This window comes from Neolamprologus brichardi, chromosome 5 (genome assembly GCF_056152115.1).
Source record: "Neolamprologus brichardi isolate AB-2024 chromosome 5, ASM5615211v1, whole genome shotgun sequence".
In the NCBI taxonomy this organism is placed as follows: domain Eukaryota; kingdom Metazoa; phylum Chordata; class Actinopteri; order Cichliformes; family Cichlidae; genus Neolamprologus; species Neolamprologus brichardi.
The window spans coordinates 28,855,639-28,878,503 of record NC_142108.1 but is presented as its reverse complement, the minus strand read 5'-3'; the positions used below and the strand labels follow the sequence as shown (position 1 = coordinate 28,878,503).

Below are 22,865 nucleotides of genomic sequence, written 5' to 3'. Positions count from 1 at the left end.
TATATATAAATATATATATGTAAGTTTCTGTAGCATATGAGTGGGTCACACATGTGGGTCAAACAGACTTTACCAACAACTGTGTTTGTACCGTCATGGTTCATCAGTGGCCGCCCTGGCATGCTGTTCTTACCATGTTCCCCAGGGAGGCGTCTGTTCTCCTGTGTTCTTCTGATTCTCACACCTGCGCACACACACCTGCGGCTCATCATTGCTGATGGATCCTGACAGTATTTAAGGCCGTGTTGGAGGAGTGTTCCTCACTGGATTGTTGTACTTACTTCTGTTAGTGTAGTCTGGCTCGCGTTTGTACTTCCCTATGTTCCCTTGGGCTTCTTCTGACCTCTGTTTCCATATACCTGTATAGATTGCCCTGGACCTGACCAGAATGAGAGTGGGTCACGGTGTTGGATTGGACGGTGTGTGTATCTTGTTCTGGACTCTACAAAGGCGTACTTGACGTGTATTTCCCGGACCCTCTCTTGGAATCCCCGGAACACTGTCGCTCTGTATGTATAAATATTTCACTGGTGTTGTATATAAATCCCCTTTTGACTGCACAGTTCAGAGTCTTGTCATTGAGCCCTGCTTCAGTAACAGTGACATGTAGCAACAGTCAGTGAGATGACTCATGAGAACATAACACAAAGTTTGTATTCACAGTAGCGTACCCCTGACAGTGTGTTAAATTGAGAGGTGAACTTCATCACAAGAATGTGATTAATCAAGCGCAAAAAATGATGAATATGTGTAATTAGTGAACTGTTTTTCATTAGCATGAGGAACGTAACCCTCTTGCAGAGATAGTACAGATACAGTGACCTTTGGAATTAGTTCCACCAACTGAGAAAATGGTTAAAAAATGTTATGCATTAATTCTGTGTTGATTAACTAATTAATATGTTTGCTAATCTTGTCCACATATCACAAAGAGATGTGCACAGATTTTTAAATATTCGCAGAGGCATTAAAGCACTTCTGTTAAAGAATTGGGGATTTATGAGACATTAGACAACACAAATCTAAATAGACTTTAAAAAGTGCATCAAGCTAAAAGTTAATCACCAATTTACCTTTAGTATTATATATAATATAATGCAATTATAGAATGAAACCTGTACAAAAACCACAGGATAACCTTTTGAGCTTGTAACAACAGAAACAGACAGTTCTGTTCTGGTCTTCTGAAGTTTTCAACCACATCACACAGGCAGCACATAAAAATCATCCATGTGTCAGCAGACATCACTTGTTCAGTTCGGGCTTGCATACCAGCAGTTCTTTCACAGTTGCACAACTATTAGGTTCATGGTTTGTGATACATCTGGATTGTCAAACTCTTCTACTGGGACATCTGGACAGCTACACTTTTAGTGGTAGTTGTCATGAAGCCGTTGCCATTATGATGCAATACTTACAGCTTATAGCTTTCCACATTTAAGCTGCAGTTTGCTGCAGTCTCCCTCACTCATTCTTTCTGCACAGACAAGTTGATATATTCTGTACACAAGCAGTGTTTACTGAATCCATGAGCGATCAAAGATGAAAAAATGACATTTTAAATGAAATCGCAACACAGGGTGTCCTTTTGCTATGGTTGCTGTGTAGTAAAAATTGTAGGTCTTTTGATTTCAGTATGTGTGTTAACAAACTTTAAAATATCAGAAAACAGTAGTCTGCTATAGTAAAATACCCAACTTCTCCATTCCAACTTATATGTTAGACAGAGTGTATACTGTACATGATGAGGTTGTCAGGGTCCCTGAGCAATTATGGACGTGTGTGTGTGTTTCTGAGAGTACCTGTTTATAGGCACCTTCAGGCCTGGTGGGTGTGGCCCTGCCAGGTGGGTGGCCACACCTGAAGACCGGCTGAAGACAGCAGATCAAGCCTAGTAGGAGGAGCTACTTAAGAATGTGTTGGCGCTCTCTCCGATGCTGGATCATTGCGTGGTAAATAGTGAGTAAATATTGATTCAGGGCAAGATGGCGCCGGTGTGTGTGGCTGCTCGTCTGTCACTGCCAAGTTTGTTCCTGTTTATGTTATTTCTAATTTGTGTCATCCATGAAACAAAGTCTCTGCTGAGGTATGATCGCCAGACACTATTGGACCTCAAACCTGTGGTCCAAAATATTGTGTCCTTTGGAGCTGGTGGGCAGCAACCCCTGCCCCCATTTCGATCTGAAACCCCAGGTTACCTGTACCGGGTTCCCACGCTACCTTCCCGGCGAAAGCGTTATCGTCGCCGGGTTAAACGAAGCGGTCGTCTGGTGAAGCTAAAGGTTTATCTAACGAATTATCCTGCTGCTTTCCGACCAGTGCATGGATTCTTGCCAAGGCTGTTTGCATGTCGGCGTTTTCTGGATCCTGTTGATGCCTGTTTGGTGCCTGTGGTCGGCTTTGATGATGATGCTCCTCGGCCCCGCTGCCCATGCCCTCCCAGGCTAAACCTTCGCTGTCAACATTATCGGAACCTGAGATCGCTGCGGTGGGTTTCTGGACCTCATGAACCCCGAGCGCCAACTCCAGCTCCCGCTAGGATTGGCCTGGTGAACGCCAGATCACTTTTAAACAAAACTTTTATTCTTCGGGACTTCTTCAGTTCCCGTGATCTGGATTTCCTGTGTGTGACTGAGACGTGGCTGAGTGTTGGTGAGTCCAGTGCTCTATCTGAACTTTTACCTGCGGATTGTTGTTATTTTAACTTGCCACGGACGTCAGGCAGAGGTGGAGGCACAGTGACTGTTTACAAAAAGGATTTTAAATGTAAACAGTGTTTTCTACAGCCTTCGTTCTCCAGCTTTGAGCTTACCTCGTTTGAGGTGAGTCATACAAACCCGATTTTCTGCGCTGTCATCTATCGCCCCCCGAAATACAATAAGAACTTCATAAATGACTTTTCTGATTTTTTAGCTGGGATTATGCCCAACTATGATAGTGTTCTTATTGTTGGAGATTTTAATATACATGTATGTTGTCCTGATAAGCCACTGGTAAAGGACTTTTTAAGCCTTATTGACTCTTTTAGCCTGGTACAGTCCGTGCCTGGCCCTACACATGAGCACGGACACACACTGGACCTTGTTCTGTCATATGGTCTGCCTGTCACTAACTTGGAAATTTGTGACTGTGCACTCTCAGATCATATGCCTGTGTTATTCAACGTTGGTTTGACACATACCGCAGTTAAATCTGGCGCTGCTACTCGGTGCTATCGGGTTATTAACCCCGCCACTGCCGCGCAGTTTTCTGCTGCTTTTAATCAGCTCGGCGGCCCTTCTGACTTTGTTTCCTCTGATACAGAAGAGCTAAATTCCTGGTTTTATTCTTGTTGTCAAAAAATCATGGACTCTGTGGCTCCTTTAAAAGCCAGGCAGCTTAAGGCTAAACCTGAGCCTTGGTTTAATGAGAGCAGTCGTGCTGTTAAGAGGGAATGTCGTCGAGCAGAACGGAGATGGAAAAAGGATAAACTGCATGTATCATTTCAAATTCTCAAAGACTGCTGGCATCGCTACCAGAACACTGTTAAAGAGGCAAAAAGGGAATATTTTGCAAATATTATTTCTTCCAACTGTCATAACCCACGTGTGTTATTTAGGACCATTGACACTGTTCTTAATACTCCATTGAATGTCTGTCTGGAAGTTTCTCCTGAGATTTGCAATGATTTTTTGAACTTTTTTATTGAAAAGGTTGTCACCACCAGGGCTCTTATCACAGCTCCTGACTCTGACCCCTCTGTCTCTGTCCCTTGCGCTGCTGTTTTCACTCAGTTTGAGCTTGTGACGCTCTCCACTTTAGAGGATGTGGTTCGTCATATTAAGCCCACAGGTTCCCCACGGGATCCTGTCCCTCCACAATTTTTTAAAGAAATTTTTCCTAGTATACGACAGTATGTCCTTGAAATTATTAACACCAGTCTGTCTTCTGGTATGGTTCCTGCAAATTTCAAACATGCAGTAGTGCAGCCACTGCTTAAGAAACCTGGCCTTGATCACACAGTTTTAGCAAACTATAGGCCTATTTCCAAGCTGCCTTTAGTCTCCAAGGTTTTAGAGAAGATTGTTTTTAGTCAACTGAAAGATTTTATAGATGATAATGGCATCTTTGAGGTTTTTCAATCAGGTTTTAAAACCCTTCACAGCACAGAATCTGCATTATTAAGGGTTTTTAATGACATCCTTCTGGCATGTGATTCTAGTAACAATGTTGTTCTTGTCTTGCTTGACCTAACTGCTGCCTTTGACACCGTAGACCACAATATTCTAATTTCTCGATTACATGATGTAGTGGGTATTGGTGGAACTGCACTTAATTGGTTTAGGTCTTATTTGTCAGATAGAACTTTCTCTGTTAGCCTTCTCGGTTATGAATCGTCTTCTGCTCCTCTGTCATGCGGCGTCCCGCAGGGCTCAATTTTAGGGCCACTGCTCTTTTCACTGTATCTATTGCCTCTGGGTTCTATCCTTAGGAGGCATGGGATCTCATTTCATTGTTATGCCGATGACTGCCAAATTTATTTGCCACTAAAACACAAGGATGCCACCTCCATAAAACCTCTTTTGACATGTCTAGATGAAATTAAAGCTTGGTTGGCTCTAAACTTTTTAAATTTTAATGAAAAGAAAACAGAAGTGTTGGTGTTTGGACCCAGTGGTCCCTGTGAGTCCTCCTCTGTTGTTTTAGGATCCCTGGAAGTCTATTTTAAACCTGTTGTTACTGACCTTGGTTTTAAGTTGGACAGTGATTTTAAATTGGACAACCAAATCAGAGCAGTGGTGAAGTCCAGTTTTTATCATTTAAGGCGACTGGCAAGAGTAAAATCTTTTCTCTCGAGGCAGCATTTCGAAACAGTGATCCATGCTTTTATTTCTTCCCGCCTGGACTACTGTAACTCACTTTATGTCAGTCATTGCTCTCACGTCTGCAGCTGGTTCAAAATGCGGCTGCACGACTCCTAACAGGAACTCGAAAAAGAGAGCATATAACCCCCGTGCTAGCCTCTCTGCACTGGTTGCCTGTGTCTTTTAGAGTTAATTTTAAACTTCTTATGTTTGTTTTTAAATGTCTTCATAGTCTTGCCCCGCCTTACCTCTCTGAGCTTCTTCATCCCCACATACCCTGTCGGTCTCTCAGGTCAGCTGACCAGCTGCTCCTGGAGGTACCGAGATCCAGGAGGAAGCTCAGAGGGGACAGGGCCTTCTCTATCGTGGCTCCTAAATTATGGAATAATTTGCCCATGCACGTTAGAGAGGCCCCTTCACTGTCCACTTTTAAATCACGTCTTAAAACCCACTTTTATTCCTCGGCTTTTAACCTCAGCGAGACTTAGTTTCTCTTTTAATTGAAGTAGTTATGATTTTACTCTTATTTTATTTGGTTTTTACTTATATCTTATGTAATTTTATTTTATAGTTCAAATGTACAGCACTTTGTGTCAGCTGTGGTTGTTTTTAAAGTGCTTTATAAATAAAGTTGATGATGATGATGATGATGATAAGTGAGCTGAAGAAAGGAATAAACAGCTGGAACAGGAAAACCAAGTCATAACAGAACAGAAGTTTGAAGTAGGAAAAAAAATGAAGGACTGCAAAAAAAAAAAGCAACTGGGGGAGAAATTTAAAGCCTTGGAGCAGAAGTATAAATTACTGGAGGAAAGCCAAAAAATGATAGAGGAGAAAGAGAAGAAAAAAAAAAAGAAACACAGAGTTGAAGATGAGAAATGTATAATGAATTGATGCAGATGTCGGGGGGACAGAAACACACAAATACTGCATGAGAGGATAATCAGCTGACCTTTCAACTGCAAGTTTAATTTTTCACATTAAAGAATAGAGTTGCAAACACACTCTGTACATGTTAGACGAAAAAGAGTTTGTCTTTATGTCAGTGAGTCTGTCTATAAAAATAATCTTCTTTTCATTGTAATTAACTGAGTATCATAGAGATGGAGGTGAAGCTCTTTGGATTTAAATTTGTAGGAAATGGCAAATCTGTTGAAGCTGCATTTGGAACATGAAGAACACTTATAGTTTGCAGTATGTCAGAAAGGGACAACTTGATTATCCAAATGCAGAGCTCAAAGAAGGATTGTCAGTTAGACAGAAATTGTATTATTTTAAAAGGAAGTTTAAAGAGGGTGCTGATGAGGCTTTGGCACATTGGATGAGCTGAGCTGAGCTGATTGCTCAGTCACAATCATAAGGTAGAGAGTAAAAATGTGTTTTCAGATGGGTTTTAAAAATGTGTTGGCGAGATCCTCAGGCGTGTAAATGGATTGCCCACAGATGCATAATCAGAGCACCAAGTCAATACACACCTATTGTTAGAGTGAATTGTTAAATGTTGTCATTTCTATGCTTGCCAACTCTGATGAAAGGGATTCCACTGTCCTCCCCCCCCCCCCCCCCCCCCGATTCTCGAGGTTCTGGTTGGGGGGGCTGTAATGTTTTATTGCAGATACATCCTATCTGGAAGATCTGCTTCTTTTGATGTAAGCTTCCTGCGTTTACGACCCTTTGGTCAGCAGGAGGTAACACACACACATTCTTACTTAGATACAGAAGTTCACACATATACATACAATGCCTTGTCTGGGCGTGGCTTTGTTCTGACATGTTTTGTGTGAACTGTCTCTCAATAAAAAGGCAGCAAGGGAAGTCGTCGTCTGGGTCATTTTCATGGTGGACACAGGCCTCCCTTGCGCAAGTGATTGATCGATCGACTGTCTTGTTTTCTTCATGATGAATAAGTCTCTAGAACTAGCGGCGCTTGTGGAAATGCAGACCCAACACCTATAACAGAAATAAACCAAATAAGGCCAGTGTTGGGAAGGTTACTTTTAAAATGTATTCCACTACAGATTACAGCGTACACGCCCAAAATGTATTTTGTAACATATTCCGTTACGTTACTTAGTGAGAGTAACGTATTCTGAATACTTTGGATTACTTAATATATTATCATGCTTTTTACAACTACATGAATGTACTATTGCTGTGTGATTTATTACTATTACTGAAGGTTATTCACCATAGCAATACTGACTACATTTTTAAATCTTAATATAAAATGTGTAACAGTAGGGTGGATATTAGGTAAGGCTGCACTTTTTGCAGCGATCTCTTATAGAAAACTATTCCGCGCATTTATAAAACAGGTCCGCGGCTCTGAACCGTAAAGGCATGAAACCGTAAAGGGTCCTCTGGCTACATCACTGTCAGAGGCCGTAGGTATTTCTGTATTCTGATGAGCTATGAAACCTGACTGAAACCTCTCAAATAAACCATTCCTATACTTAGCTGTTTCACAATTACTCTTTCAAAAAAAAAGAAAACCAAATCTCTAAAGACATCTTTAGACAGTAGATTTTCCACTTTCATCATATACCTGCTCAACAGAACAATATGACAGCTATTTACTGTAAGACTTGGAGCTATCATCACCACCATATGGCCACACCACTGAAAAGACAAAGCTTTTTTTTAACAAGCAGACATAATGATATAAAAGCAATATGGCAGTGTTTTTCTTAGAATATACTTCCTGAGGATCATAATACAGGCTTCTTGACATACATTGTAAGCTATGTAATATCTGGCAAAAGCGAGTGTTACCATTTGAAACTGTGAGTACACTCGCTAGCCTTTAAATATATATATCAATATTATTTACAATTTAAATGTTACATAGCAAAAGTACCACTTGAAAAATTGGTATACATTAACACGTGTGTTTTCCTTAGAAAAGGAGAGTCCTTTAAGAAGGACTTAAATGTCATGGTGTATTATTCTGCCCTTATAAATGTATCGTTATGACAAATATTTTTAAGAAGCTGTCAGAACTGGTATCAAAATCTATTTTGATATTCAAGTCTGCATTTCCTTCTCTTCTAGGCATGAAGAGACACATCATATTTGTCATATTCAAAACTTCAACTAACCCTGAAAATATCTGACTGCAGGTTGAGTTTTCCAACATCTCCTTATTCTATTCTGCTTCTATATAACCCATCTGACCCTGCCAAGCAAAACCTGTAGTTACACTAATGAGGAATGACATTTTCTTTCTTCCTCAAAGATAGAAGAGCTACCAGCATTCAACATCAGTGTGTGTAGAAGTTTGGAAGTTTTGTAGATTGTTTTTTCAGTTTTGGCCTGATTGTTGAACACGTTTAGTTTATATCACAAAAGCATGAGTGGTTGTGTGGGTTCACAGAAGGACTCTAATCTGCTTGTGAGTGGATGACAGAAGAATGAGTTCAGCCCTGGATCTGAATTGAAGCACTGAAGATAATAGAGCGTAAAAGAAAGAATGATTAAAAATAAACTTTGAAAGAGAGACTAATTGTATACGAATGTGTCTCACTGCATTAGTGTCACTTAGAGATGCATCTGTTTAGTCTATTGCACATCAAGCTCTGGGTCACAGGTGGGCTCGAGATTATCCCAGCATATCCCAGAGAGGTGATATAGCCTGAACACCCTAGTAAGCAATATAAGGCGAACACTGAGACATGCATCCACACCAATGGGCAATTTAAAATCACAATCAGTTACAAAAATATGAAGGGAAAGTGAAACACCCAGGAGATACAGATAAATGCACACAAATCATTCATGCGGAAAACCCCTAGGTGACCAAGAGGTTCAAAAATCAGAGCTGTATCTTTGCTCCGATTGGAATAACATCTATGGTATGCCGCAGGTGAAGCCTCTCTTTAAAATATATTACTGTTTGTCTTCGTCATATGATGACAAAGACACACAATAAAAAACAATAAACATAATAATAGACAAAGAGAATTTGGGCAGCCATTAGCTGCTTTCTTCCTAAAACAAATTTGTTTTATTTTCCCAAATATTTGAATCGCTAATGTTATACTACTTCCTCACTCACAGTAACGATCCCTGCTGGTGGTGATAGTGTAATTGTTGAAGTGTTGTTAAAATCAGTTTAGCAGCAGCAGCAAATGGCCATGACACAAAAGAAAAACTTAGAACTGCTGCCTCAATAGTCAATAGATTATGTGTTTCAGATATTTTACTTGACCTCAAATTACCTAATGCTTTTAAACACTTTAATGGACAAATCTTTTATATGCAACACTGAAAAAAGCACAAAAAAGCAAAAACAAAAAACATAGTGAGGCACATGTGCATTGAAGGACATTTTATTCTGATGGAGTAAGAAACTGAGGTGAATCCAGAGTGTTTCCATGGAGATGATCACTCTTCTCAACCCATGATCTGGCAAAGCAAGGACAAATGAATCATTACATGCTTACCACAACAATCAACCTGCACAAAATGCTGCAAAAATATTCGTAAGAATTGAATGGATTAAATTAACTATGAAATCTTCTATTTACTGCATTAGTGAGACTAATAAAACATTACCGCACACAGTAACTCAAACACAGTGTTTTAAAATGCTGTGATCTATATTAATGGTTATAAAATACTAACACTGTTCATCCAGCTGATGTAAGCAGAGACGCGGGTGAAGACAGTAGGCTTCTGGTAGGTATTGCAGCCCGAGGAGGACACAAAGCTGGTCACACCATGGACAACATACTGGCCACCAACACTGCAGTTCAGGGGGCCACCAGAGTCACCCTGCATTTGAAAGGTTACATCACAGACAAACAAAAAAAATCATTTATGCATTTTGGGCAAGGTCAAGAGCAAATTTGCCAGTGCACTTAATTACTTCCCAACTTCCAATATCCAGCTAACATCTCAGTCAGCCTAAAGCAAGTTTGTGCAGAGCACAAGTTTACAACATGCACTTTGTGCAGCTTAAGCACTTGCTTGAATTATTGTAAGTGACTTATGCCCTGCTGAAGCAGCAAGTAATCCCACATGTGCCCCCCAAAATATCTTCCTTGACAGGAAGGGGTCAGCTTCCAACTCAGTGGGAGACATTAAATGTCACTCTGTTACAGTGACATGGGACTGAAATAGAACGACTTCTTTCCAGCGTTTCTTCCCGTCTGTTTATACCCAAACATTTTTTAGGGCTGACACACCGGTTTGCTAAAGAGCTTAAAAAAACAAGGTTCAACATTTGTTAAATATTACAATGAATGAAGACAGTGTTCATCTTTGTTGGTATAATAATGAAGTTCTAGATTTTAACTCATCTCAACCCTAAAAGGTTATTAACCACATAGCAAACCTATTTTTCTTGCTGATGGTTTATTACGGATTCAAAAGACTTAATAAATTATTTACGTATTACCAACTTAACACTCCTGGATATTACACTTTAAACAACAAAGCGTTGCTAAGTAAAAAGCATGAAACAATCACTCTGGCCTAAAATACTTCATAATGCTTTTGGCTCACCTGACAGCCAGAATTGCTGCCGCCACCAGCACAAACCATGGTGGTCTTCACTGTGCTCCCCCACCATCCGCTGCTGGAGCAGGTATTGTGGTCAACAACAGGCAGAGAGGCCTGCTTCAGCTGGGCGGAGAGCTGACCTCCAGCTGTGTACAGCAGTACAGAAAAAAGACTCACAATACAACTGTCTTGAAAGAAATCTGGGTGAAAAAAACCTCTCTTAACTTTATGGTTCTTACAGATTGCTTTCCCATGTATGCTAGCACTGCACCAAATAATTTACTGTATAGTGTAAATGCATGATATCCTTATGTCAGACTCACTCTGGGTGCGACCCCATCCACTGATATAGCAGGGGTTTTTGTTAGGCAAAACCTGGTTAGCAGGAGGCAGAGCGGCGAGCTTGACGTAGTTATTGAGAGTAGCATCAGATGTCAGACGCAGAAGGGCAATGTCATACCTGAGAGACCAGCACACAGTCACTTCAATGAATAACACTTTTTGTTCATCTATATATATATATATATGAAATTTGTGCATGCAAATGTGTGTCAGATCATGATATCACTAACCCGCCTGCAACATTGTTGGAGTTCCAACTGGGGTGGACGTAGACCCTACTCACGGTCATGTACTGCTCTGTGCCCTCTTGCTTATAGATATCGTGATCCCCAAGAACAACACGCCAGGTTCTGGAGCTGTGGGAAGATGAAATTTACATCTCTTTAATTATATTATAATAAATCAATAATAATAATAATAATAATAATAATAATAAATCAGTTTACAAATAAACTAGGTAGTTTTTTTGCTAGTTTATTAAATAGAAGACTGATATGGAATAAGAAAAATGTAAAGCCAAGATTTTTTGATGTAGTTAAGTCATAAGAATATCCCGTGTAACACGCACCTGTCCACACAGTGAGCAGCAGTCATAACCCATCCTCTCCTGATCAGGGTCCCTCCACAGGTGTGGTAGTAGGAGCCTCCAGATAGGTACTGAAGACTTATCTGGAAAAAAATATGGGTTTACGAAATCTGAAAATCCCTGCATTCTGTTTTGATTTGCATTTTTTGGACTTTTTAAAGCATTTGTAAAGCATCAAGTACCTGCCAGGGCCAGGAGTGGGGTCTGGCCACCTCACCACCCACCACTCTCTCCTGTGTACGATCATCCTCCAGAAACCTGGGCTGGGGCTCAGCCAGCACTAGACAAGGTAGAGACATGGAAAGTACAGCAGTCTGCCATCAAGTGTTCAAGTGATCGAAAAGATTTTTGTTTTTTGCAAAAATGTCAAAGGAGAAGAAGACAGTTCTTACCAAGGGCTGCAAGAGAGGTCAGCACAAGAAACCTAAACATGTCTGCAGTTTCCTGAAATCTTCTGCACTGAAGGCTTCTGTCCATGACTCTTTTATACCCTCTAGACCATGTGTGTGTGTGTGTGTTTGAGTTGTGTGTAGTGTTCAGCACCAGCCCTTGTCCAGCTGTGTCTGTCTCACAGTTATCACTGAAGTGAAGGCCTGCGGATTCATTCATGGAATAGCTGACTCAGCCGCTGAATTCATTATTTTTTCCATTTACATTAGCAGTTTCTGCTCAGGATTATTTAGTTGGATTCTCTGTGTAAACTAAACTTAACTTTAACATTAATGTAGTAGTCAGGGGATTTTGGGGTTCTTTGTCTGTGCTGAGGGTAAAACTTGTATAAATTTTAATAGATTGTATGCTGCTCTTTACTGCAGAAGTCAACTAACAGTATGCTCTGATGAGCTGAGTTTAAGTGATTGCATTGGTGATTGAAGAATATCCCATTTTATTCCCTGAAAAAAGGGTTGGGTTGCTTTTGGAGAATGCTATAGGCTATTGTCCAAAACCTGTCAGATCAATTTTAGAGTGTTTAAATTAATCTGAACAGATTATAATCCTGTACACTTCAGAAGTCATCCTGTTTCTTTTATCACCAGACATAGGATCAATAAACATTAGCGGTCCCGTCCCACTGGCAGCCATACATGCCCATAATATTACTTCATCATGTTTGACAGATAATGTGGTGTGCTCATGAGGTACTCATTTGCTTCTCAGTTTTCTCTTCCCATTATTCGGGTAGAAGTAAATTTGGATTTCATCTGTCCAAATAATATTTTCCAGAATTGGGCAGGCCCTTTAAGTTACTTTGTGGCAAAACCTAATTTGACTTTTTTTTTTAGTGTAAAACAGTGGCTTGCACCTTATTGTAAATCCTCTGCAGAAAGTAATGTAACAATGATTTTGTGGTGGTCCAATGACCCAGTGTTTTGAGTTTTGTGGGTTCATGATTTATTTGTTTTTTAAAAGGGATGTTCTAGTTCTTTACTGTTTCATCCTTTGAGTACAGTTATGTTTCCTAGCACTTCTGAGTTTTTTGCTATATGTTTCTGGTTCTATTTTCACGGTTCGCACTGGCCAAATGTGGGTGTGTGGGGAAGGAGGACCCAAAATGTGATGAATGCAGTGCGTTTATTTGCAGTCAAGTCAACTTTATTTATATAGCACATTTAAAAGACATAAAGTGTCGGCCAAAGTGCTGAACAGAGGAATAATATAATAAAAGAATTAAAATAGAAAGAAAACATTTAAAAAAAAAAATAAAATTGTAAGACATGTAATATCAACGAGAACCGAAAGCCTTGGAAAATAAGTAGGTCTTCAGATTCAATTTAAAGACTTCCAAGGATGAAGAGAATTTTATGAAGGGGGGGAGACTATTCCAGAGTCTCGGGGCGGCAATGGAGAAAGCCCTGTCACCTCTAGATTTGAGCTGGGAGCGTGGAACTGATAAAACCATCTGACTGGAGGAGCGCAGAGATCGAGTGGGCAAGTGCAGGCTAAGAAGATCTGAAATGTAACCTGGAGCCAAACCATGGAGGGCTTTAAAAACAAATAATAAAACCTTAAAATCAATTCTATGTTTAACTGGTAGCCAATGTAGAGATGCGAGTACCGGGGTAATATTCTCCAAATTGCCTAAATAGAGAGAGTTACAATAGTCAAGACGTGACGATATGAAAGCATGGATAACAGTTTCCAGGTCTTTAGATGACAGGATATTTTTGAGTTTAGAAATGCTCCTGAGTTGGAAAAAACTGCCACGAACAACTGAATTTATTTGCTTGTCCAGCTTGAGAGTGGAATCAAAAATGAAACCAAGATTTTTTACATGGGGATGTACATTAGCTGATAATGGGCCCAGATTGTTTCTTATGAGACTAATAGAGTCCTGCTTACCGAAGATTATAATGTCGGTTTTGTCATGATTTAGTTTGAGAAGGTTCAGAGACATCCAGCAATGTATGTCGCTAAGACACTCTGAGACTTTCTGCAGCGTACTATCAGCACCTGGTTTTAGAGAAAGGTAGAACTGTGTATCGTCTGCATAAGAGTGGTAAGAGATCTGGTGTTTCTGAAAAATGGAGCCTAATGGGAGCATGTATAAGGAGAATAAGACCTGACCCAGAATAGAGCCCTGAGGTATTCCACAGGTTAGTGTAGCTGGGGAAGAGTATTTGTTACCCAGCATCACAGAATATGTTCTGCTCTCTAGGTAAGAGGCAAACCATTTTAGAGCAGAACCTTGAATGCCGACACATGTCTTTAGACGGTTTAATAGGATTGTGTGGTCGACAGTGTCAAATGCTGCGCTCAGGTCTAAAAGGATTAAAACTGTACTTTTTCCAGAATCAGCAGCTAGAAGCACATCATTGAACACCTTCAGTAGAGCAGACTCTGTGCTGTGGAAGGCCCTGAAACCAGACTGATATTTGTCCAGAATATTATGCGTGTCTAAGAATGAGGATAATTGGTGGAGGACAATCTTCTCAAGAACCTTAGACAAAAATGGCAGCTTAGAGATTGGTCTAAATTTACAGTGAAGTAAATAGTACACAACAAGAAATCCAACTCCCGTGCTGTGTTTCTTTCCAAGTGCTCGTGCTCCGTGTCTCCGCTCCCGTGAAACATGTGCTTGCTGCTCTCCTGTTCCCGCACTCCTGCTGGAAAATCCACAGAGGCAGCTGTTAACACACAACTAAACAGCAACAGACTAGCACTCACTGATTTTGCTGGAAACACTGACGGGTAGTCACTCAACGATCCAGCATTGGAGAGAGCTCCACCACACTTTAAAGCAGCTCCTCCAGCGAGGCTTGATCAGCTGTGTGATGGTCTTCAGGTGTGGCCAACCACCTGGCAGGGCCACACCCACCAGGCCTGAAGGTGCTCTCAGGAACACCGGCATCCACACACACCTGCCTATACACACGCACACCCACAAGCATGGAACACGAGAACACAGCACAGTGCAGCAAACATACACCGTATACTATAATAATAATAATGATGATAATAATGGTCCACACTGCTCACGGACCCCGAGTTCCTAGAACTGGGTCTGTGACAGTTATTCCTTGTTTGATGTTAGTTCCCTTTGGTGTTACCTGTCTGTTTCCCCGGTCATGTCCACATGTCTGTCTGATCTCTTTGAATTCGATCTTTGTGGTTGACTGGTCTGGTCGTTTAGTTGTTTCAAGTTTCTTACCTTCTTTGTGGATAAGGTTGCCAGTTTGAAACCTTCTACATTATCTCCCATAGATCCATTTGTGCATGTTTCCTGTTCAAGTTTGCTTATTTCTTTCCAACCAAGTGCTCTACCTGAACTAGGGAAACTCGTGTTAAATGCTAAACTGTGTGGTTCTCCAAATGATATCACTCCTCCTCGTTTTTACTCCTACTGTTGGACCACATATTCTGAACATAATCAATACCAGGCTCTTGTCAGGTCAATAACCAAGTGAGTTTAAGCATGCAGTTATCCATCCCTTACTTAAGAAACCAAGCTCAGACATTTCAGTTATGTTTTATTTATACATATACATATATATGTATATGTATGCCAGACCGTGGGGATGTAGGGAATGAGGACCCAGCTCTGAATAACAACATCCATCCATCTTCATCCGCTTTATCCGGGGCCGGGTCGCGGGGGCAGCAGCCTAAGCAAAGAGGCCCAGACCTCCCTCTCCCCAGCCACCTCCTCCAGCTCATCCGGGGAAACACCAAGGCGTTCCCAGGCCAGCCGAGAGATATAATCTCTCCAGCGTGTCCTGGGTCTGCCCCGGGGCCTCCTCCCGGTGGGACATGCCTGGAACACCTCACCCAGGAGGCGCCCAGGGGGCATCCTTACCAGATGCCCAAACCACCTCAGCTGGCTCCTTTCGATGTGGAGCAGCAGCGGCTCTACTCTGAGCCCCTCCCGGATGGCCGAACTTCTCACCCTATCTCTAAGGGAGATGCCAGCCACCCTTCGGAGGAAGCTCATTTCCGCCGCTTGTATCCGCGATCTCGTCCTTTCGGTCACTACCCACAGCTCGTGGCCATAGGTGAGGGTAGGGACGTAGATCGACCGGTAAATTGAGAGCTTCGCTTTTACACTCAGCTCCCTCTTCACCACGACGGACCGGTGCAGCGTCTGCATTACTGCAGCTGCAGCCCCAATCCGTCTGTCGATCTCCGGCTCCCTTCTCCCATCACTCGCGAACAAGACCCCGAGATACTTGAACTCCTCCACTTGGGGCAGGACCTCATCCCCGACCCGGAGTGGGCACTCCACCCTTTTCCGGCTGAGAACCATGGCCTCAGATTTGGAGGTGCTGATCCTCATTCCCGCTGCGTCACACTCGGCTGCGAACCGCTCCAGTGCGAGCTGGAGGCCCTCACCCGATGAAGCCAACAGAACCACATCATCCGCAAAGATCAGAGATGAGATCCTGAGGCCACCAAAGCGAAAGCCCTCCGCCACTTGGCTGCGCCTAGAAATCCTGTCCATAAAAATTATGAACAGAACCGGTGACAAAGGGCAGCCCTGGCGGAGCCCATCACCCACCGGGAACGAGTCCGACTTATTGCCGGCAATGCGAACCAAGCTCTTGCAACGGTTGTATAGGGATCGAATGGCCCGTAGCAATGGGCCAGACACCCCATACTCCCGCAACACCTCCCACAGGACACCCCGAGGGACACGGTCGAATGCCTTCTCCAAGTCCACAAAACACATGTAGACTGGTTGGGCAAACTCCCATGCACCCTCAAGTATCCTCGAGAGGATGAAGAGCTGGTCCAGTGTTCCGCGACCAGGACGAAAACCGCATTGTTCCTCCTGTATCAGAGGTTCGACTAGCGGACGAACTCTCCTTTCCAGCACCCTGGCATAGACTTTCCCGGGGAGGCTGAGGAGTGTGATCCCCCTGTAGTTGGAACACACCCTCCGGTCCCCCTTCTTAAAGATGGGGACCACCACCCCGGTCTGCCAATCCACGGGTACTGCCCCTGATCTCCACGCAACATTGCAGAGGCGTGTCAGCCAGGACAGCCCTACAACGTCCAGAGCCTTCAGGAACTCGGGGCGGACCTCATCAACACCAGGGGCTCTGCCACCAAGGAGTTGTTTAACTGCCTCAGTGACCTCGCCCCCAGAAATTGGCGGGTCATTCCCCTCATCCCCAGACTCTGCTTCCTCCTTGGAAGACGCGTCAGTGGGATTAAGGAGGTCCTCGAAGTATTCCTTCCACCGCCTGACAATTTTCTCAGTCGACGTCAGCAGCGCTCCGCCAGCACTATACACAGTGCAGGTAGAGCACCGCTTTCCCCTCCTGAGACGCCTGACGGTTTGCCAGAACCTCTTCGAGGCAGTCCGAAAGTCTTTTTCCATGGCCTCTCCGAACTCCTCCCACACCCGAGTTTTTGCTTCAGCCACTGCCCGAGCCGCATTCCGCTTGGCCTGTCGATACCTGTCGGCTGCCTCCGGAGTCCCACAGGCTAACCAAGCCCGATAGGACTCCTTCTTCAGCCTGGTGGCTCCCTTCACCTCTGGTGTCCACCATTTGGTTCGGGGATTACCACCACGGCAGGCACCAACCACCTTGTGGCCGCAGCTCAATGCAGCAGCTTCGGCAATGGAGGCGCTGAACATGGTCAATTCGGACTCGATGTCCCCCGCCTCCCTCGGAATGCTGTTGAAGCTCTGCCGGAGGTGTGCGTTGAAGATCTCGCGGACTGGGGCCTCTGCTAGTCGTTCCCAGCACACCCTCACTACACGTTTAGGTGCACCAGGTCTGTCCAGCGTCCTCCCCCGCCACCTGATCCAACTCACCACCAGGTGGTGATCAGTTGACAGCTCAGCCCCTCTCTTTACCCGAGTGTCCAGAACATATGGTCGCAGGTCTGGTGATACGATTACAAAATCGATCATCGACCTACGGCCTAGAGCGTCCTGGTGCCACGTGCACTTATGGACACTCTTATGTTCGAACAAGGTGTTCGTTATGGCCAAACTGTGATTAGCACAGAAGTCCAATAACAAAGCACCGCTCGGGTTCAGATCAGGGAGGCCGTTCCTCCCAATCACGCCCCTCCAGGTCTCGCTGTCGTTACCCACGTGAGCATTGAAGTCTCCCAGCAGGACAACAGAGTCTCCAGGTGGAGCACCTTCCAGCACCCCCCCCAGGGACTCTAAGAAGGCTGGGTACTCCGAACTGCCACTCGGCGCATAAGCGCAGATGACAGTCAGGACTCGTTCCCCGACCCTAAGGCGCAGGGAACAAACCCTCTCGTCCACCGGGAAAAACCCCAACGTACCGGCAGCAAGCCGAGGGGATATTAAAATACCCACCCCAGCCCGCCGCCTCTTACCAGGGGCAACTCCAGACTGAGACAGAGTCCAGCCCCTCTCCAGGAGACTGGTTCCAGAGCCCAAGCCGTGCGTAGAGGTGAGCCCGACTATATCTAGCCGGTACCTCTCAACCTCACGCACTAACTCAGGCTGAATAACAATAACAACAGTGCGTTTATTTACAGTGTGGTAAATATTGATGCACAATTGATCCCCGTGCTCCCCAAGACTCCCGTGTGTGTCTTCCAGTGGCGTCCATGTTCGTGCTTCCCGCTGTCGTGACTTTGCATACTCTGTGCGTGCTGTCCTTCCTCTCCACGTTCCTCCTGTAGGACAACAATAGTGGCAGCCGTTAAACACTGATCCCCGCGGGCACACACGATCTGCACCTCCTAAACACATACTGACTTGGGAGTCTAACGCAATGATCCCGCGTCGGTGGGAGCTCCAAGACTCTCCTAAGTAGCTCCCCCGACGAACCCTGATCAGCAGCAGGTGTGTGGCTTCGGGTGTGGCCAGTCCCCTAGCAGGGCCACACCCACCAGGCCTGAAGGCGCCTGTAAACAAGAGTTCAGACACACCTGCACCCATACACACTCATATCTACAAACATGGAGAAGAGGGGCAGCAACACCAAAAATACATATAATATAACAAGTCCATAACTGCTCAGGAATCGGACCCTGACAGTTTCCTTTTTTTCAACATTACTTGACTTACTCAGTCATTTAATATATTTAAGTTTAGACATTAATATGTTTACATATTTCCTCACTTAACCTAGAAACAATCAGTCACTCTTACTAAATATTATGGATACATGAATGTCATATTTTTTGTAAATGTGTCATTTTAAATAAGCAGAAAAATTGAGTTGTTGCAATTTATCTTCTATCATAAATTGTAGTTCACTGTTGATGACTGTGGTGAAAACGCAGTCAGCTGTTAGTCTATTGTTGTTTTGACAGGTTCACAGACCTGTGAGCCATTAGGAAAGACAGCTGAGCTCAAGCTACGACAACGCAGGTGAACATCTAGAGAAAAGGGAACAGAAAAGGGATCCTGTACGTCGCAGGTTACAGGATATTCATTGCTATAGATGAGGATCACTGTTAAAAGCTACAATATCAACCCCGAAGCCACACACCAGAATTATACATTAACCCTTTGATAAATATTCATGACGCCCTGCAGAGGTGATATTGCAACTCTCTATCTTTAGTGCAGGTACTGCACGTTAAGTGTTGCCGCAGAAAAGGATGTGGTTTAATGGAGATGAACGATAGTGTGGGGTACGATTTTTAAGGCATCAAAATAAATTCCACTTGTCATGTTGATTTTAACACTACAACACAACATATGTTTATTTTCCTTTTACTGGGATTGTCACAGTCTTACCTTTAGCCAGAAATAAATAAATAAATAAATAATAATAATAATAATAATAATAATAACTTTATTTATAAAGCACTTTCTAACAAAGTGCTGCACAACTATTTGAAACTAAAAAGATAAAAAAAATAAAAGTGATACATAGCAATACAGGTAAAAGACACAATACAAGTTAAAAATAGTAAAAATGTAAAAACTAAAAGCCATAGAATTAAGACATGTAAGATAAGGTGAACAAATGTGTCTTCAGCTTAGTTTTAAAAACCTCCACAGAGCATGTCTGCCTAACATCTTGAGGGAGGGTGTTCCACAGAAGCAGGGCACGAAAAGAAAATGCACGCTCTCCAATTGTCTTTTTTCTGGCTCTAGGAACCTTGAGAAGGCCAGAGTCTTGAGATCAGAGAGCACGGGATGGAACGTAAAGATGTAAAAGGTCGGAGAGGTGTGAAGGTGCCAGCCCGTTTAAAGCCTTGTAGGTGAGCAGCAGGACCTTAAAATCTGCTTGAACCTGACAAGGTAGCCAATGCAGAGATCTCAGTACAGGGCTAATGTGCTCAAATTTCCCAGTTCTTGTTAAAATGCGAGCAGCTGCATTTTGCACCATCTGTAGACCTCTGAAACTTTTCTTTGGTAGCCCAGAAAGAAGAGCATTACGATAATCAATACGTGAAACTACAGAACTTCATTCAGCTGCTGTGTTTGAGTATTGTGCCTGTTATCTACAGCACCACTTTTGCGTTCCATACACTAACTTCACATGCTGGACATGCTGAACTCGATTATTTACTTTTCTCAAAGAGAACACTGCAGGTCTGATATGAGCTTGTTCTGCACACGTGGCTCACAGACAGCATTCACACAGTGAACAATATCTCCATTTAATATACCAGTAATTAAAATGTAAATTCTGTAAACCTATATTCAAAGCTTGTACTTGAAGTGAGGTAAGTTACATTTTTTATGAGATTTATTGTGTGATATTTTTGTTTATAAACAAAATAAATGTCTTTACTTTAAATGAATTTAACAAAAAGTAAAACACGAGATGAATAAAACACTTTTCATTTAGTGTGTACAAGAAATTCCTTTTAACTTTAAAGATCACTGCTGGAATCATACACAGCAGCTATCCTGTAATAATAAAAGCATAGCTAGGAGCATATAACTAATATCCAAGTAAATCCAGGTTAATTTAACCTCCCCACAGGCCCTGCTTTAAAATATATTCATGGACAGTACTTTGGTGTTTCAAGGTTGAGTTAAAGATACAGTAAAAAAAAAAAAGCTGTAACATTTCTCAGATTTTACATAAAAAGGCATAACAAAAAGGTTCAGCTGTACTTCTAAAAACATGATACAGATAATGTGAAAACATTTAAGACATATGAAATGCAATCAATATCTCCTGTTACTGTCACTTTGACTCTTAAGTGCTATTTGAATTTTGACTACACCCTAGCTGCAACATGTGTGCTGTTCCCACTATAGGCACACAGTTATCTACTGTGCAAGTTTGTTAAGCCCCAGCCTTTTACTTCTAAAATGTCACTGAACCACCAGAGAGGCAACAGAAAAGGGTAACACAATATTTATGTTTATTAAACAGAACAATTTTGGCAAACAAGGAAAAACAAAAGAAACGAAGACAAGAGAAACTGAACTGGCTGCCAGAAACAGAACATTATGCTTTATATTTAAAAAAATAAAAATAAAATAAAATAAATGAATGAATAATAATACATAAATAAAATAACATAAAAATGCCCTTTGATGTGCTTGGTAAAGCCCCTCTGTTTCTGCATTTGTTCTATCATAAAGCTTTCGGATGTGAAGTTTTAAGAGGTCTAATAAAACTTTTAGGCATCGGGAATTTTATTAGAAATGTGGATGTTCATTCATCAGAAATATAAATGTTGCAAGATCCACAAGATCCAACTGTAATTGATCTGTGTTATAAAAGACATCATTCAGATGCCACGTTGGTTTTTTCAATTATTGGTTGAATATTTGACCAGGGAAATTGCAACAAGAGAAACTTATCAAGCTTAGCTCTGAGAAAATTCTGTTCATGAAAGAAGAAAACACTTTAGTATATCAATCAATCAAAGCAGAGATAGATTAGATAGATTATTATATTCTATTCAAATTCAATCTGGCAGCTGAATCAGCACTAACATCAGGACTTCAGGACATCAGGACTAAAAAAAACAACAACAACGAAGAGGATTAAAAAAAAGGTTACAAATTAGACATACACTGTAATATGAAGAAACTTATATGTATATGTAAGTTAATTTATATATTTAATATATTTAAGCTGAGCAGTGGCTCCAACTGCTCAATGTATCTTTCTCACTTAAACCCCTCTTACAAATTGTGGTGCAGACTCTGGGCCTACCTACATGTCTGTGTTCTGAAAACCTCCGGTGGGTTTTGTTTTTATCTAGCAATAAATATTTTATATGTTTTATAAGGCAAAAGTAGTCCTCACTTTAGATGAGGTTGAACAAAATAATTAACTAACAACTAGTAACTTCCTGAATTAACCATGAATTACAGTATGAAATGAGTATATATAAATTCTCCAGTAACGCACTCACAAACAATGAGCTCATATCTTAATCATTATGTATATATAAATGTGTATCTCAATACTTAATTACTTATTTCATATATTGAATTAATCTCTGTATACTAATGCTAAGGCATTACTCATTAGTAAGGAATTGCTGATACACTTACTAATACACTTATTAATGCTTAATGCCTTACTAATGTTTAATGGTGTGACATTATAAAGTGTTACGCATTATAATAATAATATTAGAAAAGATTGTATTTCATTGAATGTACTGTCAAAAAACAAAGTGAAGCTGTTTAACAGCCTTTATTAGTTTCTCTTTATTTTTCATTACATTTCCATTAGTTACCCAGTTCATTCATGTCATGTAGTAGGCAGAACATTCTTCTGGGGCATACTAAATCTCATAAAAGACACAAAGCTGTCTATCCCATTGGCATGCCAAATGCTTTTAGCTCTGCAGCTTGGAGGCCCACCAGTCTCCTTGTGATGAAATGAAAGGAGCTTTTTGATCAATACCATATGTAGCCCGTCTGGCCTTAAACTCTTATTGCCGTTAGCTCTCTGCGTTGTGTTGTGCGAATGACCAGAGGAGTCAGCTCTCACTTTGCCAGCTGGATGGATTTATTCTCCCAGAACTGTTTAAAATAAAAACAAAACAGTACAGCGACTTCACTTCACTACTGGACTTCTGCATGAACACCTCTCCTCAGCGGGGCCTCTAGGCGACTGAGGTGCAACATCACAATAAATCCAATTAACAAACAATACTGCTAAAATGTATTTATAATCATATATAACAAACGAAAATGCACTGCATCATGAACATATAATGACAAT

General features: G+C 42.0%; 1 protein-coding gene across 1 annotated transcript; it reads right to left on the bottom strand.

Moving 5' to 3' along the window:
• Positions 1 to 9,156: 9,156 nt before the first annotated feature.
• LOC102797695 (elastase-1-like) lies at positions 9,157 to 11,751 on the bottom strand. Its single transcript, XM_006782782.3, has 8 exons — positions 11,667 to 11,751; positions 11,457 to 11,554; positions 11,257 to 11,357; positions 10,919 to 11,044; positions 10,670 to 10,806; positions 10,350 to 10,492; positions 9,468 to 9,617; positions 9,157 to 9,248 (listed from the first exon to the last, which is right to left on the bottom strand). The coding sequence occupies exons 1-8, from the start codon at positions 11,749 to 11,751 to the stop codon at positions 9,237 to 9,239; spliced, it is 852 nt and encodes a 283-aa protein (XP_006782845.3). The 3' UTR covers positions 9,157 to 9,236.
• Positions 11,752 to 22,865: the final 11,114 nt, after the last annotated feature.

Coding starts and splice junctions, on each gene's coding strand:
- LOC102797695 (XM_006782782.3), bottom strand. CDS start 11,751: ATGGACAGAAGCCTTCAGTGCAGAAGATTTCAGGAAACTGCAGACATG. Junction 11,358..11,456: donor CCCACTCCTGGCCCTGGCAG/GTACTTGATGCT, acceptor ATTTTTTTCCAG/ATAAGTCTTCAGTACCTATC. Junction 10,493..10,669: donor TGGATGGGGTCGCACCCAGA/GTGAGTCTGACA, acceptor TGCTGTACACAG/CTGGAGGTCAGCTCTCCGCC.